Genomic DNA, 25,368 nt, shown 5'->3' with positions numbered 1-25,368 from the left:
AATGGTCAAAGCTCTTCTTTCATGCTCATTAAGTGAAATCCAGTTTTCCTTCCTCAAGTATTTGATGTAGCATGAAAAAAATGATCAGAAGATAGCATTCGAAATTAATTTAACCTAATCTACTACATTTTTTTGAAATTGTATGGAAACCTATAAAAACAAAATTTAGAAAAATCAGAAAAGGAGGAAGAAATGAATGCAAAGAGAAAATAAAATGCTTAGAAGTAATTTTTCATAAGCACAATTTCAAAAATTATTTCATAAATAAATCTCAAGAAAAAAATCTAACGCAGAAAATAAGAAAATCACTTAAATATAAAACAAGAATGATGGAATATACTTGTAGTAACTGAAAATGTTTCTGAAGAGCATTTAAAGATGTTAAATATGTTTATATAAAATAAAAAATCAGGATATGCAAAAAAGAAGCTTGGGGATTTGGGAGAGTGGCAAAAAAGCTACAAAACAAAAGGAAAGAGGGAATAGTATCAACAAAAAAGAATACTGCTATGAAATGAATTCTAAAAATAGAGCAATTTATATTTTCCCAATTCTGTGATGACTTTTTCCTTTCCCGTGTAAACTGAACAATTAAACTCTCTATATTTTAAGTTAACTTAGTATAATATGAGAGTCTAACATGCCATTCCAAAGGTAGCATAATTTAGTAAACTGAAAAATGAAGAGTCTCTAAATTTAAGTTTTGGTTTTGCTATCACTTACTTCCTGCTTTTAATTAGCATCTCTAAGCCTAATGTTTTCCATTCATAATATGCAAATAACAACCCCAAATATATAGGGTAGAATGAATATTCTGTAGATAATGAAATAAACTTTTTAAATTATCAGTTTTTCTGTTGAAACATGTTATATGCATAATCCTAATTTTGAAGTAGTGATTATGATACTGTAAATTATTTAACATTTTACAATATATAGGGCTTCCTTCAAAAACATGATTACATTTCATTTACAACAAAACAAAAATTTGCAAAAGATGGGGCAATTATTATCCCCACTTTAACCAAGTCTGAGGCTATTTTCAGCCAAACACTGAATATGACAGCACAGGAAAGAGTAGAGTTTGTATGCTCCACTTCCTTTAAATTAAACTTAATCCTGGGATCTCAGTATTTCTTAGATTTCCCCTAACTTCTGGATTGCCCTACCCCTTTTTTTAGGGGTTTTGACAAGGAGAAGAAACATGCCTGAACTCTAGAATAAAGTTTGATAATCGAATCTAATAATAAAAATTATCCAGTGTTTTTAAATCCAAAGTGTCTAAGCTAAATCTAGTCAATGAGTTTTAGTTTTTAGAATTACATATGCTATCTAACCATCAGGAGCTAGGTTTGACACGATATCAGAAAAATCCTTTATCAGCAACAAATAGATGTGCTGACTTTTTTGTGTCAAAGTCAAGTTCTCAAAAAACCCCAATACTTTCAACAAGTACCTCAGGGGTTGTATCATGAATGTGATTATGCAACATTTATAATGTGTTTGTAACTACAGATGTATGTACACTTTCAAGAGTGATTACATCCATTTCTATTTCTTTATATAACTGAACTGTCACTTTCAAAATATTTTAAAACATTTTGCTCAGCAAGATAAATGGACTATTTTAGAATTTAAACCACTAATATTACTAAGAGAATCAGTTAAAGAACCATTATACTCAAGGGACACCCTTATTTTAAGATCACCAAGGAAGATAGGGTCTCAATAAAAGTTAAAAAAAGAGTGAAAAAATGTATTTTGACTTTAGACCAATCTGACTTGGAGCTCTTAGTATTCAAAGCCACTACAAACCTCTTTTCTGCTCAGTGGTCTCTTACACCAGGGCTTCCGGATGATATATAAAGCAAAGGCAAGGTAGGCCTATCAGAATAACAAATCATGTGTGATTCTGATGAAGCCAAAACTAGCCTGATCAGGTAGAATTGTAACGATTTTGGAAATAACTACTTTTATTTAGGAATTAAAACTTTACATTTAGAGATGAAAAACATTAGGAAAACCTTAATCATCCATGCTGTAAAGTATTATGCAGCTGTTAAAATAAATGAATTACTTCCTCATGAATATGGTAGGATGCCTGTGATATATTAAATAAGAATGACAAATTGTATAATCATATAATAGTATAATTCCATTAATAAAAGAATGCTCAGGCCCAACTGGTGTGGGTCAGTGGTTGCACGTTGACCTATGAACCAGGAGGTCACGGTTCCATTCGGGTCACAGTACATGCCCAGGTTGTGGGCTCCATATCCAGTGGGGGATGTGTAGGAGGCCACCGATCAATAATTCTTTCTTATTGATATTTCTACCTCTCTCTTCCTCTCCCTTTCTCTCTGAAATCAATAAAAATATATTTTTATAAAAAGAATGCTAAGCATATATTTGTGCACCCACACTCACACATTTGTAAACATTAAAAAAAGATTTCAAAACATTAGTATGAAACGTTAACAGTGATTTCCATATTTGTCAATATCTTACTTTTATAATTACTTTATGATTTATTTTTACAATTATTTTTGGGGTAAGTATCATAGAGCATTCAAATATCTTTATATCATAAAATTAATTCAGATGCTTTAAAAAAAATGTAAGCATATATATATATATATATATATATATATATATACACACACACACATTACATTTGTTTAAAACTTTTAAACAAAATTTAGTTGTTTTGGCAGTTTAGTTAGTTAAGGTCACTAGGATCAAGCTCCCTATTTAAACAATGGGGAAAAGAGAAACTTACTAAGGTAAAATAAATGACTGAAAAATATCTTGGAATTAAGCTCTTTCATAAATAATAGAAACAGTGTGCAACCAAACAGTATGTTAAGGCAGTGGCTATAACCCTGCTGGTCTGGTTCAGTGGACAGAGCATCGGCCTGCAGACTGAAGTGTCCCGATTCTAGTCAAGGGCACAAGCCAGATTGCGGGCTTGATCCCCAGTAGGGGGCGTGCAAGAGGCAGTCAATCAATGATTCTCTCTCATCACTGATGTTTCAGTCTTTCTTCCTCTCCCTTTCTCTCTGAAGTCAATAAAAATATATTTAAAATGAAAAAAAAGACAGTAGCTATAAAGTATAGAGGAAAAGTGGCCAAAATGATTGAAAGCTGATAAAATATCCAAAATCAAATGTTAACCAAATTCTGCACATTCAGGGATCCAAGTACTATATCAAACTTCCTTTAATTCAGTAATCTAATAATCTCATAATTGTTCTCTCTTCCTCTGAACATTCCTTAAAGTACTATAATATTTAAACCTGCATTTCACTGTTTAAAAATGTAAGACATTTTTAATCTTAAAATAAAAATTATAAAAGTTACTAATCAGGTTGAGATAATGAAATACCACTTCAATGCTTTACAAACAACCACTTCAGTTTATTACATTCAACATAATGGTAAATATTAATTTTCCTGGGGCAAGTATCAAATTTGTTATGTTAACAAGTATATACAATAGTTATTTTTTACATTTGCAATTCTGTGTGTGTACATATGTTATAGTAAAACATAGCACACTCTTACCCCAGCTTTGAAAATCCCAGTGAAGTTCTAGATAAAAGTCACCTAGCTAGAAAATGAAATATGAATAATTACTGAATGCACCTTAGTTAATAGTTCTTATATCTACTTAACATTTTGCTTTTTAAAAATCTGTTATCATTTAAGAGCTATAGACAAAAATAGAAAATTTCAATGTTTAGATTAGAGAAAAAGAAAATAATGTCCATTATTTAAAATAAAACATTACAATAGCACACATTTATCTACAAAGGAAAATATGCACCACTATAGATTTTATAACATTTTAATTACATAGGAAAATATCTGAAACTGACAGACATTTAAATTTGCATAAGTAAATATTCCTTTTCTCAGCATAACTAAAATAACAATAAGTATTATTGTAAAAATAGTTAATAACTTTAGAAGTGTTATAACAAATGATTTCCAAAATGATTATTTATATAGCCTCATAATGGTCTAAAAAAACAACCCATTAAAATAGAAACTTTTATCTCTGCAAAGTAATAACACAAAGGTTTATTTAATCTGAAATAATATGTCACCATATGAGAACTACAGAGTAAAATTTTATTTCACAAATTAAAAACTAAACACCCAAAGACTATAACTGTTAAAGAAACTATTATAATCAAATATTCTAAAAAATATATATATATTTATATATCTTCAGAGCTCAAAAAAAAAAAAAAAAAAAGGCATACCTAAGAAAAGACATACTCATCATCACAGGCCTATCTTTCTTCCACAGTTCTTTTAGCCATCAAAAATACAGAAGAAAACATCAGAAAATAAACCTCTCTTTCTATGCCAGCACGCCCAGCTCTTACCATCAAGAGGTAGGGCACAAAAAGAATTATATAAGGAAAATGCAAACTGCTCTTGCTAGAAGCAGGGGCTGCAGCTCTTAGAAATCTTTTAATCTAAAGGACAAAGAAAAATTATTGCCATTAACTATGACCTACCTCCTTTTTTTCTTAGAGCTCTCATCTAAGAAAGCAATAATTCTTTATTTACTTTCCTAGTTCAAAGTTAATGTGGTTCCCATTAAGATGACATTTATACATCATAATCAGAGTATTTTGTTATGCTATTATTGCTTAACTTAAGCAGGATTTTTACCATTTCTTGACCCTTAATAATTAGTGAGAAATTAGACTATATTTTTAAAAATGCTTAAAATCACACTTACAATTATTCTTTGAATGCAAAATCAGCACAGAAATACAGCCTACCTCTTTCAGGGCTTTTAATAATCGAGGTCGTTTTTCTTCAACACTTTCCCTGGATTGCTGTTTAAGCTTCCTTAAAAGAGCAGTAACTAAAATTTAAATTTAAAAAAAATTTTAATTTAAAATAGATTTCACCATACTAAAAAATTTTATTTCACAAATAAAATTTTATTTCACTGACTTTTATACAGCTATATTGAGAGATGTAGTTAGTAAATAAGTTTAGTAGGGCTGTTATTATTCACACTAGTTTCCCAAGTTTTAAATTATCTATATGAATTTACCTGACTGAGCCAAGATTTACCAATCTCAATCAGATGATGCGATGTCCTGTTGTAACACTGATCTAAAAGATCTCAAAGTTAGCAGATCTTAAAAATCCCACTGGATACCACTTTTCTAAAAACGTAAGTATCTACAATTGTTACCAGGTATTGTATATCTTCAAATTTTCACTAGAGGTTATATTTTCACATAATACTAATACAGAAAAAAATACAGAAATGAATCCTATTCTATCTTTAACAATAACTTCTGAATCTAATAAAACCTGAAGACCTCCTTAGTATGTTCTCAATAGTTAAAAGATTCAAATGTAAACACTGCATTAAAGTACAAACCCCGGCTTTACTACTTACTAGCTATGTATAAACCTGGACAAGTTAGAAAATTTCCCCAAACTTAAGTTTCTTTTTTTTCATTTGTCAAATAAGAATAAAGTAAAATCTACTATATAGTTACTGTTAAGCCTCAATATAAATTGCTTACTCACTGTGTCTACAATTAAGTAAATATGATTTTTATTTATTAGAATGATGGCCTAAAACTGACTAGCAAAAATCAGTTAATCGCTAACATTTACTGAAATAAGGGAAAACACTAGACTTGAATGAATTAAGTCTAGCAAAATAAGAAGATGGAAAAGTGTGCATTGAGATTAAAAAATATATACATCAATACGTGATTTCTCCTCCTGGTCCTGACATTTTTTCATATACGTATATAGATATATATGTAAAAATACTATTTTTTCTATTTTACAATATGCAGTCTTATAAACTATTTCAAGCCTATGTGGAATACAGACAAAAACAGAAGGTTAAAAAAGAGAATCCGGCCCGTTTGAAATGAATAAAACTATTGAAAAAAAAGACCATACCCTTTTATGTAATGATGTTTACTTTGAATTTATATTAGTTCACACAAACACTCCATCCATGCTTTTGTTCCGGCCCTCCGGTCCAGTTTAAGAACCCATTGTGGCCCTCGAGTCAAAACGTTTGCGGGCCCCGCCGCCCCCCCCCCCCCCCCCCCCCGTCCTCCCCGCCCTAGCTGGTTTGGCCCAGTAGGTAGAGCACTGGCCAGCAGACTGAAGGGTCCTGGGTTTGATTCTGGTCAAGGGCATGTGCCCCGGTTGCAGGCTCATTTCCCAACCCTGGTCAGGAGCCTGTGGGAGTCAATCAATGTGTCTCTCTAACATTGATGTTTCTCTCTCCCTCCCTTCCACTCTCTCTAAAAAAACAATGGAAAAATATCCTCGGGTCAGGATTTAAAAATTTAAAAAAACGAAAGAAACAGAAAGAATGGCAGTGAAAGATTGAACCAGATTTGTTTTGTCCACATAGGCCAAATTAGGGAAAGGCCAAGGAACAATTCTGAAGAACAGTAAAGTTTATTCTTACTTTTAACCATAGGTCTAACAGTAATTCCAATATATTTTAAAAAGCCAAAAAGCACCGAAACCGGTTTGGCTCAGTGGATAGAGCGTCGGCCTGCAGACTGAAAGGTCCTAGGTTCGATTCCAGTCAAGGGCATGTATCTGGGTTGCGGGCATATCCCCAGTAGGAGATGTGCAGGAGGCAGCTGATCGATGTTTCTCTCTCATCGATGTTTCTAACTATCTCTCTCCCTTCCTCTCTGTAAAAAATCAATAAAATATATTTTAAAAAAAAAAAAAAGCCAAAAAGCAAAGAACAATGTTTAAATTACTAAAGATCTTTCAGAACAGTAAAAAAGGCTGAGACTAGAAGCCAAAGAACATAAGACCTGATCTCATTTATAAACTGGCTGTGTTACATATATTTTTAACACAGTAAAAAAAACTCAAAAGCAAAAATAAACAAATTAGCTCCATGACCTAGGTCAATAATTCCCAAATACAAGTCTACATTTCAGAGACCAATTGTTCAAGTTTCCAGTGATATGCAGCAAAAAAAAATAAAAATTGGAAACTAGGATGGTTTTAATTTATAGATTACATATTATTTTAATTCAAGAACTATTCTTGCTATTATTTTTGGCTTTAAAAATGTCTTTTTCTGCCGAAACCGGTTTGGCTCAGTGGATAGAGCGTCGGCCTGCGGACTGAAAGGTCCCAGGTTCGATTCCGGTCAAGGGCATGTACCTTGGTTGCGGGCACAAGGCAGCTGATCGATGTTTCTCTCTCATCGATGTTTCTAACTCTCTATCTCTCTCCCTTCCTCTCTGTAAAAAATCAATAAAATATATTTAAAAAAAAAGTCTTTTTCTTAAAATGATCACAGAAGAAAGCAGTTATCTTTTTTTAAAATATACTTTTATTGATTTCAGAGAAGAAGAAAGAGGGGGAGGGGGGAGGGGGAGGGGGAGGGGGGGAGAGAGAGAGAGAGAGACTGATGAGAGAGAATCATTGATCGGCTGCCTCCTGCACGCCCCCTAATGGAGATCGAGCCCTCAACCCAGGCATGTGCCCTAGACCAGGAATTGAACTTTGATCTCCTGGTTCATAGGTCACTCAACCACTGAGCCACGCAGGCTCGGTGAAGTTATTTTTTATTTTTTTTAAGTTCTTATACACTAAAATAAAAATGTTAGCTATTCTGCATCAATCCTCAAATAAATATTTTTCTGGTCTGTGAAATCCAAATAGTCTGGAACCAATGACCTAGATAATCATTAAGATTCTTTACAGATTCAAATTTATATGAATCTGGTTAACCTTCATGTTTGTTATAATTTAACTCTAATATCAGAGATACATTACCCAAATGTAGTAGCTTTTCTTCCTCACTATAAGCTCAAATACTTTTTTTTAAAATATATTTTATTGATTTTTTACAGAGAGGAAGGGAGAGAGATAGAGAGTTAGAAACATCGATGAGAGAGAAACATCCATCAGCTGCCTCCTGCACATCTCCCACTGGGGATGTGCCCGCAACCCTGGTACATGCCCTTGACCAGAATCGAACCTGGGACCCTTCAGTCCGCAGGCCGACGCTCTACCCACTGAGCCAAACCGGTTTCGGCTCAAATACTTTAATAAATCTTTATTCAACCTCTCTTGCCTTCAAATTGAAATGGGCCTCTGTTGAATGTAAACAATAAAAAGAATTCCTAGGCTGAAAAAGTATCTTCTTAATGTACTAGTAAAGCAGAAGCCATATTTTTTCACCAACTGAACATACTGCAACTGACTGAAGAAGGCATTCAATAAATAACACAAAATGACCAAACATTATTAAAAAGGTAGTGACAATACTATATAGCACAGTAACATATGCAAAAAGAGATTCTTGTTCTATGAGACTTCACATTTAAAAGAGAATCACATCAACTCAAACTTTCTTATGGAAGCAGAAACATTCAGAATGCAATTATACAAAATTACCACTATGTTTTTGGGGTTTCAGTATTTGTACTTCCATATTTTAAAAGTCTTACTCAAATGGTATCAGATAAAATTCATACTCAAATAAAATTAGCTTTAGAGTATTTAGATGGTATTAGATAGAATTCATACTCAAATGAATTTATATTCCAATAAACTACAATTAATTTAACTTTCTCTTGCTTTCTTCTCCCAGTATTTTCAAGTTTTCCATTTATTGTTCCTAAAGCTTCTAGAACTATGCTCTATTGCTCCAAGTATTACTTAAATCTATACCTTCTGCCCTCCACTTCCTTCTACACTCCAGTCTAATTATTTCCCACTTCTTACTTGGAGAGTTCTTCCTGGATGTGCCACACATAACTAAAACTGACCAAGCTTAACACCTAATTATTTAAATCCCATATTGCTCTTCCTTCTATATTCTATACATCAATTAATCAATGAGATCACCATTAATACATGATAGAGATCTTGGAGTTACTCATAATACTTCTATCACTATCCAGGAGATAATCAACCATTGTCAATTCTTTCATTTAATTATCTTTCTAATCTATCCCTTACTTCTCTAAACACAGTATCTCTTCTTTAAGACAAGATTACCACATTTGATCTAAAGATTTTTTTCTCTAAAAACCTATTGTCTCCCACCCAATCAAAAAGTCTTAGGTTTTATCTAATAATCTCAAACCCTGCTTTGAAGTCTTCTGGAGCTCCAGCCCTGATTGCTGGCTCCAGAAGACTTCCCCAGTGCTGGGCATGCAGGAGGCAGCCAATAAATAATTCTCTCTCATCATTGATGTTTCTATCTCTCTCTCCCTCTGCCTTCCTCTCTGAAATCAATAAAATTTTTTTTAAATATCACTGTACAGAAATCACTTTTAACATTCTTAACTAATATGTGCCTCAATTTTTACATTAAAATTTATTACTATATGTCCAATAATTTATTTTCTTAGAAAACTCTGTTTACTGGCCTTCCCATAGATTATGAATTACTAAAGAGTAGAAACCATGTCTTCATTCTCTATATCTTACTATATACACATGCTTTATAATAAGGACTCAATAAATATTCACTAATGCTGATTAAGAGAATCCTTGAAAGTCACTTAAGTCCCAAGGTGGGTCAGAAATCCAGGAGCCCACCTCGTTTCCTCTCCACTCTGCTAATCATTTAGAAATATCAGAACCCTTTCTGGGTAACTCAGCTGGTTAGAGTGTCACTGATATACCAAGGTGTGGGTTTGATCCCTGGTCAAGGCACATACAAGAATCAATCAATTAATGCATAAATAAGTAGAAAAACAAATCAATATTTCTTTCTCTCTTTCGCCCCCCAAAAAAATCAACAAAAATTTTTAAAAAATATATCAGACCAAAGTTTATTCAGACCAACTGCTATAACTTTTAATTAATTCTCACTTTCTTAGAGCTGTATATTTTTATCCTCTTCCTAAAATAATTCTAGGGTTAGTACAGTTTCTTGCTCTCATAAGGGTCCCTTGATGTTTGTCCAGAAAGGACAACTCTCAATGAATAACTTACATATACATATACATGTACATAGTAGTATAGTTGTTAAAATATAATTTTATCTCACATTAAATCTTAAGCCCAAATCTAACTTCATCATTAAAAGTGGTCCAAGGTGTTCAGAAACTCCACAGATATAATATGTGGATTACTTGTAAAGCTAAAACATAAGAAAAAACCCATAAGAGCCCAAAACTTAGCATCAAAAATAAAATTAAAACCAAATAACAACTCAGTAGTGTCCAACATTATGCTTTTTTTTAAAATAAAACTGCCAAATTTTTTTATAGTTCCTTCTACAAAGCTAGACTGAAGTGATTATTTTCAGCCTCAACGTCTAAAAGAAAGATAATATTACCATTCAATATTTTATAAAATATTCAACTGTTGAGATATATTTGACAAAAATAAGACCTGTATATGAAACTGGGGGGAGGGGAAAAAAAAGGTGTAGGAGGAGGGAGAGTGGTATAACTGAACAGTCTATAAATTGTGAAAAATATATCTGACATCTTTTGGAAATTCTCTGAAGACTAAAACAGACACACTTGTTCCTTGCTTTTAGTAATTAAGACAGATACATAACTGATATTGATACACCGTTCCAATTAATCTTCAAAAAATTAAGCAGTTGTCAGAAAGGACAGTCAAGTCTCAATGTTTTTATTTTTATTTTTTTTAATATATTTTATTGATTTTTTACAGAGAGGAAGGGAGAGAGATAGAGAGTTAGAAACATCGATGAGAGAGAAACATCGACCAGCTGCCTCCTGCACATCCCCCACTGGGGATATGCCCGCAACCCAGGTACATGCCCCCGACCGGAATCGAACCCGGGACCTTTCAGTCCGCAGTCCGACGCTCTATCCACTGAGCCAAACCAGTCTCGGCTATTTTTATTTTTTTCTCAATATTTTTAAAAAGTCCTTCAATCTAAATTATATAAAGCCCTGACCGGAGTTTCCCAATGGTTAGAACATCAGCCCATGCATTGAAGGGTCTTGGATTCAATTCCCGGTCAAGGGCACATACCTCACTTGCAGGTTCGATCCCTGCCTTGGTTGGGATGTGTGCAGGAGGCAACCAATTGATGTGTCTCTCTCACATCGATGTTCATCTCTCTCCTCTATTTCTCTCTCTCTCTCCCCTTTCCCTTCTACTCTCTCTGAAAATCAATGGAAAAAATATCCTCAGGTGAGGATTAAAAAATAAAAAAGTAAATGATAAAAAACAACAATAGGGCAGGATGCTATTAAAAGAGAAAAAAAACATACTTTTAAACATAATTCCTCATTTATTTTTATGTATCATGCAATGTTCAAGTTCCTAATAATCCATATATAAGCTTATAAATAACTGCACACTTTTCAGAGCATGGAAAGTTATGCTAAATGAAAAATATTTCAAATGCATCACTTCATATTTTTAGACTATATAACAACTGTAATTTATATTGCTTACTCATCTGTCTATCTCCATAGCTGATGGCTTCCGCCAGCGGGCTCCATCCCTGAGCATTTTTCACTTTTACTGGAGCATTGTGAGCCAAAAGTAAATGGGCACATTCTGAAACATAAAGAGGTAATAATATCAAACATCATGTAATTTTTAGAAGCTCAATATAAAAATCATGTAAAAATTCAAGAAACCAAATTAATAGAAAACAAATCCATAAAATACTGCACTATGGAGAATTAAACATTTAATTCCTATGGATCACCCAGTCAGTGTGCCGCAGTGGTTGAGCATCTGCCTGCGAACCAGGAGGTTGCAGCTCCATTTCTGGTCAGGGCACATGGCCAGATTGCGGGTTCGATTCCTAGTGGGGAGAGTGTAGGTGGCAGCCATTCAATGATTCTCTCATCACTGATGTTTCTATCTCTCTCTCCCTCTCATTTCCTCTTTGAAATCAATAAAAATACAAATACTTTTAAAATAATAATAATAATAATAATTTCTATGTATCTTAACCAGGTTATTTCAGATCCTCAGATTCATGAAGTATCAGTTCTAAAAATAAATTGGATCTCTGCAATGGAAGAATTATGTCTCTTAGTAATTGTTCTCAAGAGTATTTTGAAAATGTTTTCTACTCTAAAAGATAACCCAAGAACCTCAAGAGTAATTTACATCAAACAAAAAAGATTTGATTGTAATATCAAATGAGAAGCTCATTATTTCATCTCTTAAACAAGTAAACAGACTTAGTGGCATTAATAGTGAGATACTAGACATTATGTGTATCCTAAAGTAATGCAATATAATAAAGTTCATAGAGCTCCGTGGGCCCCTTCCCAGAGCCCCAGTGCCCCTTCTCCTGACTCCCTCCCCTCATCTCTCCAAACCCTCTCCACTTCCCAGGCTCCTCTCCTGACCCAAAAGCAAAAAAAAAAAAAAAAAAAAAAAAAGTTCATAACATCACCTATGCAGCATGCTTTCCAGAAATGTTTAACCTGAATCTAATTAAGCCTCTACAGTTCATTTTCACTTTACAGGAGAGACTGAAAACAAAGAAAAAGTTAAATAATATCACGAGAAAATAGGTAAATCCAAGATGGGGGGACATTCTACAAATTAGCTGGGCAAGACTTCTAACAGGTACACAGGAGGAAGAAAAAGCTGGGCAAATTTTTCTAGATTAAGATAAAGAGACATATCAACCAAATGCAATGAGTAAACCTTAAACGTGTCTTGGTTTGATATAAACCATCTATAAAAGACATTTTTTAAACTGAAAAAAATAAAATCTGAATTAGATATCAGATATTCAATAATATTATTAATTTTCTTAGGTGTGATAACGGTATCATGGTATGAAGGAGAATGACTTAGAAATGCATGCTGAAGTAGTTGTGATAAAATGTCATTATGTCCACATCTAATTTTTAAATGGTACAGCAACAGTAATACATATAACCCGCTAAGATAAAAAGGTAATGTAAATATGATAAAATGTTAACAATTACTGAACCTAGATGGAGAGTACTTCAATGTTCGTTGTGATAATCTCTCACATATATTTGAAAGTTTTCAGGAATGTAAAAATAATTTTAAAGGAATAAATTTAAGCTATCCCAATGTGGAATGTCCACATTGTACTGCTAAATGAAAATGCAGAACTATATATTATGATCCCAATTTTTAAAAATTACATATATGAGTGTGTATTTAGACACATACACACATATTTGTATATAATTTGTATATAATAGTAAGCATGGAAAAAAGTATACAATAATATCCAGCAGGTTAACATGGCTTACCATGTTAATTGGGAGGAGGGGGTTAATAAAGAGAGAAAATGATAGACAAGATAAAAAGAATTTTTAAAAATAAATAAAATGGACCCTCTCCTCAAGAAACCTAACATAGGGTTTTATATAAATGTGTATATGTGTGCACATACAAAGAAGTTGGGGAAACACAAACATGAATAGATATCTATAGACTTGTAAAAATATTTCATGATAAACATTTGAGTGAAAAGAAACACATGGCAAAGTACTATATGTAGTGATTTAACTTCAGTAAAAGTAAACTAAGCCTCTGTGTTATAAGTAGTAAGATGTGCAAGGATACATATTAGGTTATTAATGTTAATATCATCAGAAAACAAGTAGGAGATATGTTTTTATACAAGTTGGCGGGCAAAAGTAGGTTTACAGTTGTTTGTATGAAAAAAACATGCAGGTTATGATTATTACAACAGCTTTATTAACCTCTGTGTTTCACATGCTCACAACTATAAACCTACTTTTGCCCACCCTTGTACATCTTTGTTCTGCATTATTTCAATTGTTTCAATAAGAATGTATTAATAACTTCAAAATCATTAAAGAAAAAATTTTTTAATTTAAAAATAATAAGCAAGATGCACAACAGTGTCTAAAGCAAATATCCAAATTGTGTAAACTAAGGTACAGGATTAGCATGATTTAAATGCTAGATATATCAACTATGTTTTCTAACATACTACAAAACCTGCTGAATTTGGTGCCCTTTACTCACCAGTTATAACTCAACTGACATAGAAATGAGCAACTAAGGAAAAGTCAGATAACCATAGTTATGTCAATGATCTATGACATTCTCATACATTTAAAAAAAACAGGATCAGTCAAATGCCTTCTCTCTGTATTTTAAAAATGAATAATAAGAAAACAAGGTAGTTATCAACCAGGCACAAAGGCTTAAAGATTAAAGAGTACATGAATATGGCACAAAGAAGTTAAAACTTTAGTAATGTGGACAAAATGAAATCATTGAGAAACAGAAATCACATATAAATAAGCAAAAACCATAAAGGTGATAAATACAAAGAGAGTAGAATGGGACAGTTGGAAACAAAACAGAAAATCCAGAGAGATCCTTATGAAAGTTAGAATAATCCTAGAATTATTTCAGAGAGAAAATTTTTAAATTGCATATCCAAAAAAGACTGAGAATGAATTAAAAGTTGCAGCAACGGGCCTGAAGAATACATCTCTGATGTCTAACAAAAAGGATAAGAATTAAAGATTAGTTTTCCATTTCATCTCCTAAAGATTCTTAAAATCTTCCTTAAGTATAATCCATTTTAATTAAAATCCATAATTCAAAATCTTTCCTGCCAACATGGCCAACATGATCAATGGACCCAGAAATTCAGAAGAATCAGACCTCAAAAGTGAAAAAATAAGGTTATTCAGTAGGTTAAGATGAGCAAGAGAAATAAATAAAAGTGTAAAAGTCATATGATAGTCCTCTCTCTAACTCAATCAATAAATACAATTTGAATGAACTAGGAATTTATACTGTGCTTACAAAGAAGTATACAAACAGAAAGTGCCCCTCAACAATGAAATCACAAAAGGTATAGTATAGCTCTAAAGAAGAAGATAGAGAACAGAGTAGCACAAACTGAACACTAGTATGTAAAAGTAACTTACAGTAACCAATGGACACAGACACTGGGGGCTTGCCCAGGGTGCGAATGGCTGGGGGGAGGGGGGTGTTAATTGGGGAAAAAGGAGATATATGTAAAACTTTAGACAATAAAAGAAGAAAAAAAATAAAATAAATTAACTTACAGAATTAAGTACAAGGTAGATGTTTTAACTTCTACACATTTCTATTTGACTCTTGTGCAATCAAATATCAAAAAATATTAAAGGACATAGTTTTTTTATAAAGTAAAAAAAAAAAAAAGAGTATAAAAGTGGAAAAATAGCCCTAGCTGGTTTGGCTCAATGGATAGAGCATCAGCCTGCAGAATGAAGGGTCCCGGGCTCAATTCCGGTCAAGGGTACATACCTCGGTTGCAGGCTCCCGGCCCTAGGTGGGGACATGCAGGAGGTAACCAATTGATGTGTCTCTTTCACATCAGTGTTTCTCTCTGTCTCTCCCTCTCTCTTTCACTCTCTCTAAAAATCAATGGAAAAAATATTCTTGGGTGAGGATTTAAAAAAACCAAAGTGGAAAAATATAAATGGACAAAAGTAAATTGGTCAGTATATTACTGAAAAGGACTCAGAAACAGCAAATACCAACATTATTTGCAGATCATGAATCATCAGTTTCCCAAAATACCTTCCACAGAATTCTAGTGTCTTAAGATACTTATGAAAAAGAGCAAACATCAAATAACTATAAGGAACAATGACTCCAATCCAACACTTTCCCCAATAACCCAGAGATGCAACAACCCATGATATGCATTCCCCACAATGCATATCAAAGTTCTAAGAAGGTCCATAATAAAGAAAACTGTTTAATACTTATTAATCCACTATCTTCCAAATTGATAAGACCTGGAGACACTATTTTCCTCAAAATACTTAGCAATATCCCAGGAAACCAATGTTCTGCGAACTACATTTTGTACAGGTTGATATAAACCTATGATGAAACATAACAATACCTCCACCTAACATTAGAACACTTAGGCCTGGGATGGTAAATATGCTTCATTTCACATTCAAATCCTGGTAAATCCATACTTGTATTAAAGTACAAAATTTAGAACAGTAATCAGTCTTGGCATCTAATTAACTATGTCTGCCATGAAAACTGGATGGAGGAAGACATGATGTTAGCTAACTTTGATATAGATCATATCTTTTTTTAATGGTTCTCAGTAAAAAGAGATCAAGGCAGTTCAGCATAATAGGAATCCAAGCTCTATAGCCCGATACTCCATGTTCAGTAAAATCCTGCACCTTTACTCTGGAAAAGTTGCTTAACTTCTCAGAGCTAAGTTTTTTTAAATCTGTAAAATGGGGCTAATAACAGTATTTTCCTCATATGGTTATATTAAACAAGTAAATATGTGTAAAGCACTAAAAAAGAGCATCTAGCATATTGTAAATGATGAACATATTTGTTATTTTCTAAAGTTCTGTTCCAATGCCCTTTGGGAAAAAGTGCAAGTGTTTACTGGTCAAATTTAGCCAACTATATCTGATACATGTTCACCAATGTTGCTATACTAGAGATGACTCTCATGGCCTTCCCTACCCACATACCTGCTAAACTAAACATTCTTCCTCTGTATTTCTGATTCTCTCTCCCACCCCCAACTCTCATCCCAAGCCAGGTAGATGGAGATAGTTTCACAAAAGTAAATACGAATTCCAATTATAAGTCATGAGCATGCCAGTCGTTCATTACGGTGGCTTGGCTTGAGATGAAAAAAACCCATCGAACATTTTGCTCAGAAATTCAGGTACCTAAGAAACAAAACTATTTAGTGGTGAATACTGAAATCAGAAAGTCATGATTATCTTGGATTCTAGAACAGTTATTTTAGGTCATGTTCAATTTCTGTAAACATTGAAAAATAAATCAGGAAAAGGCAGATTATTACATATATATATACCCACACTAAGTAGCCAGATTATTATGACCACCTGATGTTTGTAGGCAAATTAGCTATAATTTCGCACTGAAGTTGCTAGAGGTCCAGACCATTATAAATAGGGAAGCAGGTTGTTTACCATGACAGAAGTGATTTTTTTCTGAAGATATGGGTAAACAACACGATTTAACAGTCTTTGAACGTGGGACATATTTGAACGTGAGTGGCCAGATTATGACGACCACCGGACATTTGTAGGCAAATCAGCCATACACTACATCGTATGGAATATGGAAGCCGAAGGCCTGTTCGAACACCTTTGCTGTCTGCAGTTACCAAGATAAAACGACTCCCATTCACACAGGAACACAAGGATTGGACAGACGAGCATTGGAAAAGTCATGTGGTCTGGTGAATCATGTTTCCAGTTGCACCATGTAGATGGCAGAGTGAGAATTTGGTGGAAACAGCATGAAAGCATGCACCCCAAATGCATGAGGTACAACCCTTCAAGCTGGTGGGGGCAGTGTTATGGTTTGGGGCATGTTTTCCTGGCATGATTTGGGCCCTTTAATTAGTGTGGAACAACGTCTGAATAGCACAACATACCTAAGTATCATTGCTGATCAAGTTCATCCTACCATGTTGATGGCGTATCCCAATGGAGAAGGCTTCTTCCAACAAGACAATGCGCCATGCCACGGTGCTTGTATTGTGCAGGAGTGGTTTCAAGAACATGAGGGAGACTTTACCTTGCTTAGGTGGCCCCCACAATCACCAGATCTCAATCCAACTGAGCATTTGTGGGACGAAGTTAAAAGAGCCATCAGGCAGCTAGTTGCACAACCATCAAATCTCACAGAACTAGACAGTGCTATTCTTTCGGCATGGTGTCAGATCCCTCGCATCACCTTTCAACATCTCATGGAGTCAATGCCAAGAATCGCTGCAGTATCGAAGGGCAAAAGGTGGCCCAACGAAGTACTGATGGGGTGGTCATAATAATCTGGGCACTCACGTTCAAATATATCCCACATTTAAAGGCTGTTAAATCGTGTTGTTTTACCCATATCTTCAAGGGGAAAAAATCACTTCTACTGTCATGATAAACAACATGCTTCCCTATTTATAATGGTCTGGACCTCTAGCAACTTCAGTGCAAAATCATAGCTAATTTGCCTACAAACATCAGGTGGTCATAATAATCTGGCCACTCAGTATATGTGTGTGTGTGTGTGTGTGTGTGTGTGTGTGTGTTTGTGTATATATATACACATACACATATATATATACACACACATATATATATACACATACACACACACATATATATATACACATATACATATCTCTATATATAAAATAGAGAAATATGCCAATTAACCGGGACGCAATAACGAGTCGACCAAACAGGAGGAGATTGTGCAAGCAGCGTCGGGAGCGGGGCGGCATAGTCCTCCACGCACCTGCACTGGGGGAGGGCCTGATCAGCAGCAGCTGTGGCTGCTTCAAGGGCTGGAGAGTGAGGCAGGGGCAGACTGGTGACTTGAGGGTGGGCGGCGCCACGCGATTTCAAATCACACGCTGTGCTCCTAGTATGTATATATTAGCACATATACCACAAGAAATAGGCCGATGACGGATGGATGGATGAAGGAAGAGAGGTAAGGAGGGAGGGAGAAAGGAAGGAAGGTAAGAAGGAAGGAAGGAGAATGGATGATCCTTCAAACTGCCTTGGTAATGCTTTTCCTGAGATGTAGCCAGTGCCCATATCTTAAGTTTCTAAAATATGTAGCCTCTTCATGAATCTCTAGAAGTTAATTAAGTTAGTCTGTTACTTCCAGAAAGAAAAAAAAGCAGTGTAACTAAATAAAAAAAATAGATGAGTCACCAATTTACACAGAATTTAAATCAAAATTAAGTTACCCTGCATATCATATGCTTCATTGAAGCATATGAACTAAAAAACCAAACTAGCAAAAGAATTCTGTGTTTTTTTTTCAACAAAGCAAGTTCTAGTAACACCCCTGGGATCAGCACCTATTGAGATCAAATGTTTATACCAACTACATTACACTATCTACACTAATAAAAGTCAAACATGCAATTTGACTGTACCTTCTCTACGCCTTAAGCCACACCCACCAGCCAATCAGAGTGACTATATCCAAATTAGCCCAACCAAGATGGCGGCCGGCAGCCACGGAGCTGGAGCAAGCAGGAGGCTTGGCTGCCCCAATGATGGAGGAAGCCAAGCTTCCTGCCTGCCGAGGCGGCTCTGAGCTCCACTCAAAGCAACAAAGTTTCAATTATAGAAGGTAAATAAACCCCAGATACCTGCTTTCAGCCGGCCATGGCCATGGAGCTGGAGCGAGCAGGAGGCTTCCCTCCCGCCCGCCCTGGCCAGCTCTGAGCTCCTCTCAAGGCTACAAAGTTTCAATTATAGAAGGTAAATAAACCCCAGAATAAAAAAGAAAAAAGGAAAAAAGGAGAGGCTGGGAGCTTCCGTCGCCGGGGGGCTTGGCCAGCCTGAAAACGGCCCTCAGCCCCTCACTCAGACTGGCCAGAAAGCCCAGTGGGGACCCCCACCCTGAAGGGGGTGTGACCAGCTGCAAACAGCCATCAGCCCCTCACTCAGGCTGGCCAGGCATCCTAGTGGGGACCCCCACCCTGAAGGGGGTGTGACCAGCCTGCAAACACCCATCAGCCCCTCACCCAGGCTGGCCAAACACCCCAGCGGGACCCCCACCCTGATCCGGGACACCCTTCAGGGAAAACCAGCCGGTCCCCACCCATGCACCAGGCCTCTATCCTATATAATAGAAGGGTAATATGCAAGCTGACCCTAACAGCAGAACGACTGGGAATGACTGGTCACTATGACACACATGGACCACCAGGGGGCAGACGCTCAATGCAGGAGCTGCCCCCTGGTGGTCAGTGTGCTCCCACAGGGGAAGCTCTGCTCAGCCACAAGCCAGGCTGATGGCTGCCAGCACAGCGGTGGTGGCGGGAGCCTCTCCTGCCTCCTCAGCAGCATTAAGGATGTCAGACTGCAGCTTAGGCCTGATTCCCGCTGGCAAGTAAACATCCCCCGAGGGCTGCCGGACTGCCAGAGGGATGTCTGACTGCCAGCTTGGGCCCGATCCCCCAGGGAGCGAGCCTAAGCCAGCAGGTGGACATCCTCCGAGGGGTCCCAGACTGCAAGAGGGCATAGGCCTGGCTGAGGGACCACCCCGAGTGCACAAATTTTTGTGCACCGGGCCTCTAGTCTATATAATATATAAAAAGCCAGTGACTGAAACGTCGTAACTACCAGTCACTATGATGCCCAATGCGGCCAGCGAACAGGCCTGATCGGGAGTGGGGCCGGCAGGCCAAACCCCCCTCTCCCACAGTCCCTCCCCCTGACTGACCCCGCCCCCGATCAGCCAGCCCCACCCCTGTCCACTCCCTCTCCCCAATAGGGGGTGGGGCTGGCCAGCAAACCTCCCTCAGCCCCTTCCCCTGCTCGCCCCCACCCCCCCGATCCGCATCCTCACCCCCATCAGGGGCAGGGCCAGCCAGCCTACTGCCTGCAACCCCTCCCTCCAGCCAGCCCACCCCCAATGGGCCCCCCCACCCCATTCTCATGGTACCTCCCCTCAACCAGTTCTGCCCCCGATTAGCCCCCCCCCACTCCAATCAGGGGCAGGGCTGGCCCACCACCCATGACCCCTCCCCCAGACTGCTGGACCCCGATTGGCCCCCCCACCCCAATCGCCTGCAGCCCCTCCCCCAAGCTGGCCTGGCCCTGATCGGGCCCCAATTGGGGTGGGCCGGCTGGTCACCCTCCTGCTATCTCCTCCTCCCAACAGGCCTGTCCCTGATCCGCCGGTTGGGGTAGGCTGGCTGGACCCCAACTGTGCATGAATTCGTGCACTGGGCCTCTAGTATAACAATAACAGATATCCATAATGATACATCTAGGTTAGAAAAAAAGTCTTAAAAAAAAAAAAGTCTTAAAATTAATAAGCCTGTTTAAAAAAAGAAAGAGTATATGTTTTAAAAAAATTTTTAGCAAACACATGTAAAATTTTAACTTCTAGCACTCAAAAGGTTGCCAATCATCTCCCCAGTATGGCTCAGTGGTTGAGCATTGACCCATGAACCAAAAGGTCCCCAGTTCAATTCCTCGCCAGAGCACATGCCCGGTTGCAGGCTCGATCCTGGAGGCGCCAACAAATGTTTCTCTCTGTTTCTATCTCTCTCTCCCTCTCCCTTCCTCTCTCTAAAATCAATAAAAACATATTTTTTAAAAAAGGTTGCCAATCAGCTATCTGGAATCCTCACTTTTCAGAATTATTGGGAATCCAGATAACTAAGATTTTATGGCATCTAGGAATAGCCTTATAAAGCAGATCTTTTAAATCACCTGTCTACAAGTTGTTTTCTTAATTAAAGAATAAACAAGTATTAAATGTTTACAATCATATACAAAAGACTAGACTTGAGTTTTTAATACATAAAAGTTCACATTAAAGATTATAAAACTCTTTGAATATTAAAAGTATTACAATAATGAATAAACCTTAATATATGAAAATAAGAGTCTCCTAAAATTATAAATACTTGCTTGACAAAATAACCAAGTAAGGGAAAAAAAAACCCCATAATTTCACAAAGCATAAAGGTTAATATAAGATTTCCACTATGAGCCCTAGCTGGTTTGGCTCAGTGGATAGAGCATCGATCTGGGGGCTAAAGGGTCCCGGGTTCAATTCCGGTTAAGGGCACGTGCCTGGATTGTGGGCTCCATCCCCAGGAGGCAGCCGATCAATGATTCTCTCTCATCATTGATGTTTCTATCTTTCTCCCTCTCCCTTCCTCTCTGAAATCAATAAAGATATACAGTGGGGCCTTGACTTACGAGTGTCCCGACTAACGAGTTTTTTGAGATACGAGCCGTCTCTCGGCCGATTTTTTGCTTTGAGTTGCGAGCTAAAATTCAGGTTACGAGCCAGCTTCAGATACCCCACCGCTAGTTTGTGCAGCGAACGTCACAGTGAAGGCCACAACATCAGCCCAGCATCACGTGTCTCACTCGTTCACTGTTGATTTGACATACGAGTAATTTGAGTTACGAGCTCCGTCACGGAATGAATTAAACTCGTAAGTCAAGGCCCCACTGCATATAACAAAAAAAAGATTTAAAAAAAAAAGATTTCCACTATGAGAAAATATTTATTTTTCATATACTGAATCCTAAGCTCAATTAGCAAATAAAATAATCACGCTAATTTGTAAAATCTGAAAAGACAAAATTCACATGGAAAAATTAAGGCTGACTATACATCAGTGAAGTTAAACATAAAAAAAGAAAGTATTTACTAACCTTTATTTCCTAACATCACAGCAAGATGTAAAGGAGTGTTTCCTAAAATAAAATAAAAAGTTAAATTAGTATAAAAACACTAGCAGCCCTTGCACGAATCCATGTACCAGTAGCTCGCTGCCCCCCTCCTGTAGCTCCCCCACTGCCCCTCCTCCCACTCCCCCCCTCATAGCTTGCTGCCCTGCCCCCTCCTGTAGCTCTCCACCGCCCACGTGTAGCTCGCTTCCCCACCCTCCTACTGATCTGTGATCCAGTCGTTACGTGGTTGGTCGTTACATAACAACCATTTGCATATTACATCTTTATTATATAGGATAAGAAAGTGTGTATTTAAAAATAGTTTCATCTCCTTCACAAATTTCACTGACAGATTTTAAGCAAAGTAAATGTGATTGCAAATGATCCTGTTTATATGTCAAATTCAAAGTCAGAAGATGCTAAGGTTTCCAAACATAATACAGCCAACTCCTCTTACCTCTGCCAACCCACTCCCATCTCTCTCCAAAAGATACCCATTTTGCTTTAGGGATTTCTTCTCTAAATAGATTTAGAGCTTCTTTTGCTGCTAATTTATCTGTCATATTATTCTTTCTCATTCAGCAAACTTAAATACTTACTATAAACTCATGCTTGGAGATAAGTATCAATAATATCCAATCCCATCCTCAAGTTGCCAAAATTCTGTTAGAGACTAATATGAAAATAAATCATTGTTATATTATTTAGTAGAATAGAAGGGAGTGTAGCATGATAATGGAACACAGGGCAGAGCACCTAATTTTGCCTGTGCAGAGAGACTTAAATATTAAAGATAGACCACAGTGAAAAAAGTCTTGAATAGGTTAGAAATTTGTAGGGAAAAAAAGCAACACTGCCTAGTCTTCCATTCAAATGCAAGAACAGTTTTTGGGAAATACACAAAAAAGGTTTTAATTGGTGTGAGTCAAGAGCTTGTAAAAGAATAGCAAATAATGAAATAGGAACTATTTGCAAAAGACAAATCTTTTTGAGAACCTGCAGGCTATGTTCTAGAGTTCGGACTATATCTTATAGTTGATGTTACAGAATGACTAATTTAATTTCAAAATGATTTCCCAAACCATACAGCCTCAAAACTTCTTGATTATAGAAGAAATCAAAGCTACAGTAACATTTTAAAATAAAGTTACTAATTAAAGTTTATGTGTATTAATTTTCAGATATTAGCATTTTTACAGAAGTTGCTACATGAACAATTTTTTCCAATAAAACGAACTACACATGATTGAAGAAATCATATACAGGATTAAAAAAACTTGATTACATTTTCTAAAAAATCTGCATGTGATCTATCCCAGTCTCATAGCTAAACAAAACCTGCCAAAACCTGCCAACACACACACCCCTTTTGCTCAATAAAGCCAGAAAAAAATGGCAAAGAGAGCATGAATGTATTTTATGTAAAATTTACAAGGCACAAATAAATTCACTAAATTTAAATTGTATTTATAAGAAATTTTACCAAAAAAACAAGCTGCGTTACAGTAAATATCTTCGTCTTAGTCATTAGAAACCAAAAAAAAAAAAATTTTTTTAATGGCAGACTTTGGAATATAATTCACATTATGGTTTTCAGAAATAAAAATTTGAAGTACAAACTTCAATTAGTGACTAGGCAATATACTCCCCAGTTTTCACACCTCAGAACTTAACGTAGTTGAATAGGAAAACCACTATGATATAATTGTTAATAATCAAACACTGAAGCATGTCCCAGAACAGACATGACTACCAAAAGTCACTGATATAAGCTATTTTCCAAAGACAAACGTCAGTCCCCCCAAGATGTCATACCCTTTAGAGTGAGCTAGCGATCTTTTCAAAATGCTAGGTCATAATGTTAGAAATATTTATATGAGTAAGAATGAAAACAAGTCCAATGAAAAAGTATCCTGTGGCCTAAGTCAGGCCATATGCCCAGGTTTCAGGCTTGATCCATAGTAAGGGGCATGCAGGAGGCAGCTAATTGATGTTTTACTCTCTCATCAAAGTTTCTCTCTCTCTCCCCCTCTCCTTTCCTATCTAAAAATCAATTAAATGAGATCTAAAAGATATGTAGGAACTAAGAAATCAAAGAATGAAAAGAAAAGCATTCCAGACAGAGGCCAAAGTAACCTGGAATATTCAAGGAACTGAAAGAAGACAAGGCCAGAACATAGAAAAAAAAAAGATTTTTGTACAAGATAATATCAGAGAAGTAGGCAACGGCCAAATCCATGCAGAGCTCTGTAACAATGATAAGAAATATGAATGTACTTTTAAGTGGAAAAGACATTAAAGGATCTTGAGCATGGACATGACCTGATACAAATAAATTTTAAGATTATACTTGTTACCATATAGAGAATGGAACAGAGGAGAGGCATAGGGAAACTAGTTATGACTCTGGTGCAGTATTCTAAGGAAAAGATAATACAAATTGGTTGGTTTCAAGTGGTGGCAATGGAGACAAAAAGTAGACTGATTTAAAATAACTTGTTGATTGATGTGTATGGGTAGGAGAATGGGGTGAGAAAAAGAATAATCCCAATGACCGAAGTTTAAGCAATTGGATAGTTAATGTGATTTACTAAAACACTGATTGGCTAGGTGTGAGATGGAAAATGATAACTCCATTTTGGACAAGTATATCTTAATATATCTATGAGATTCCCAAGTAGAAAAATTACAAAATCTGGAACTCCAAGAAGTCTAGAGATCAAATATGTAAATTTCTGAATATTCATTTTTGTCCTACCTGTAGAAAAGGCAGTAACAGTTACCTTTCTTCATTCTCTATCTTAAAGGATAAATAAATAAATAAATAAATAAATAACATGCTCTAAATGGTAACTGAAAAAGAAAATAAGAAAATAACACTGGTTACTGCCCAGGAGGGTAACTGGGTAGCTAAAGATGTACCTAGATAATTACACTGTTTTCTTAACCCATCCAAGAACATCTAGATGTAAAGTTAAAGTATCTACTTAAGTTACAAATGAAACTTCTCATTTCAAATCCAAATCAATCACATTTCCAAAATATTCATGAACTAGAAATGACTGAGTTCAATAATCTAATCTCTCTCAATTTACAGTTAAGAACATAATCAGAAATACATACTACAATTAAGGAAGCCAAATATCATGCTGTGATTCAA

The 25,368-nt window shown here is 36.1% G+C and overlaps 1 protein-coding gene across 1 annotated transcript in view; it reads right to left on the bottom strand.

The window, feature by feature from the left end:
• ANKRD13C (ankyrin repeat domain 13C) overlaps positions 1-25,368 on the bottom strand; it is a 74,883-nt gene that overhangs the window by 40,138 nt on the left and 9,377 nt on the right. Inside the window, exons 2-5 of the mRNA XM_081085895.1 lie at positions 22,191-22,232; positions 11,443-11,547; positions 4,800-4,885; positions 3,565-3,610 (exon numbers count right to left, since the gene is read on the bottom strand). Of these exons, the coding sequence (XP_080942021.1) occupies positions 3,565-3,610; positions 4,800-4,885; positions 11,443-11,547; positions 22,191-22,232 (279 nt within the window). The remainder of the gene's footprint in view (positions 1-3,564; positions 3,611-4,799; positions 4,886-11,442; positions 11,548-22,190; positions 22,233-25,368) is intronic.

This window comes from Myotis nattereri (genome assembly GCF_964212035.1).
Source record: "Myotis nattereri genome assembly, chromosome: 3".
Taxonomy (NCBI): Eukaryota; Metazoa; Chordata; class Mammalia; order Chiroptera; family Vespertilionidae; genus Myotis; species Myotis nattereri.
The sequence above is the reverse complement of the archived record's forward strand: the minus strand, read 5'-3'. Positions and strand labels throughout refer to the sequence as shown.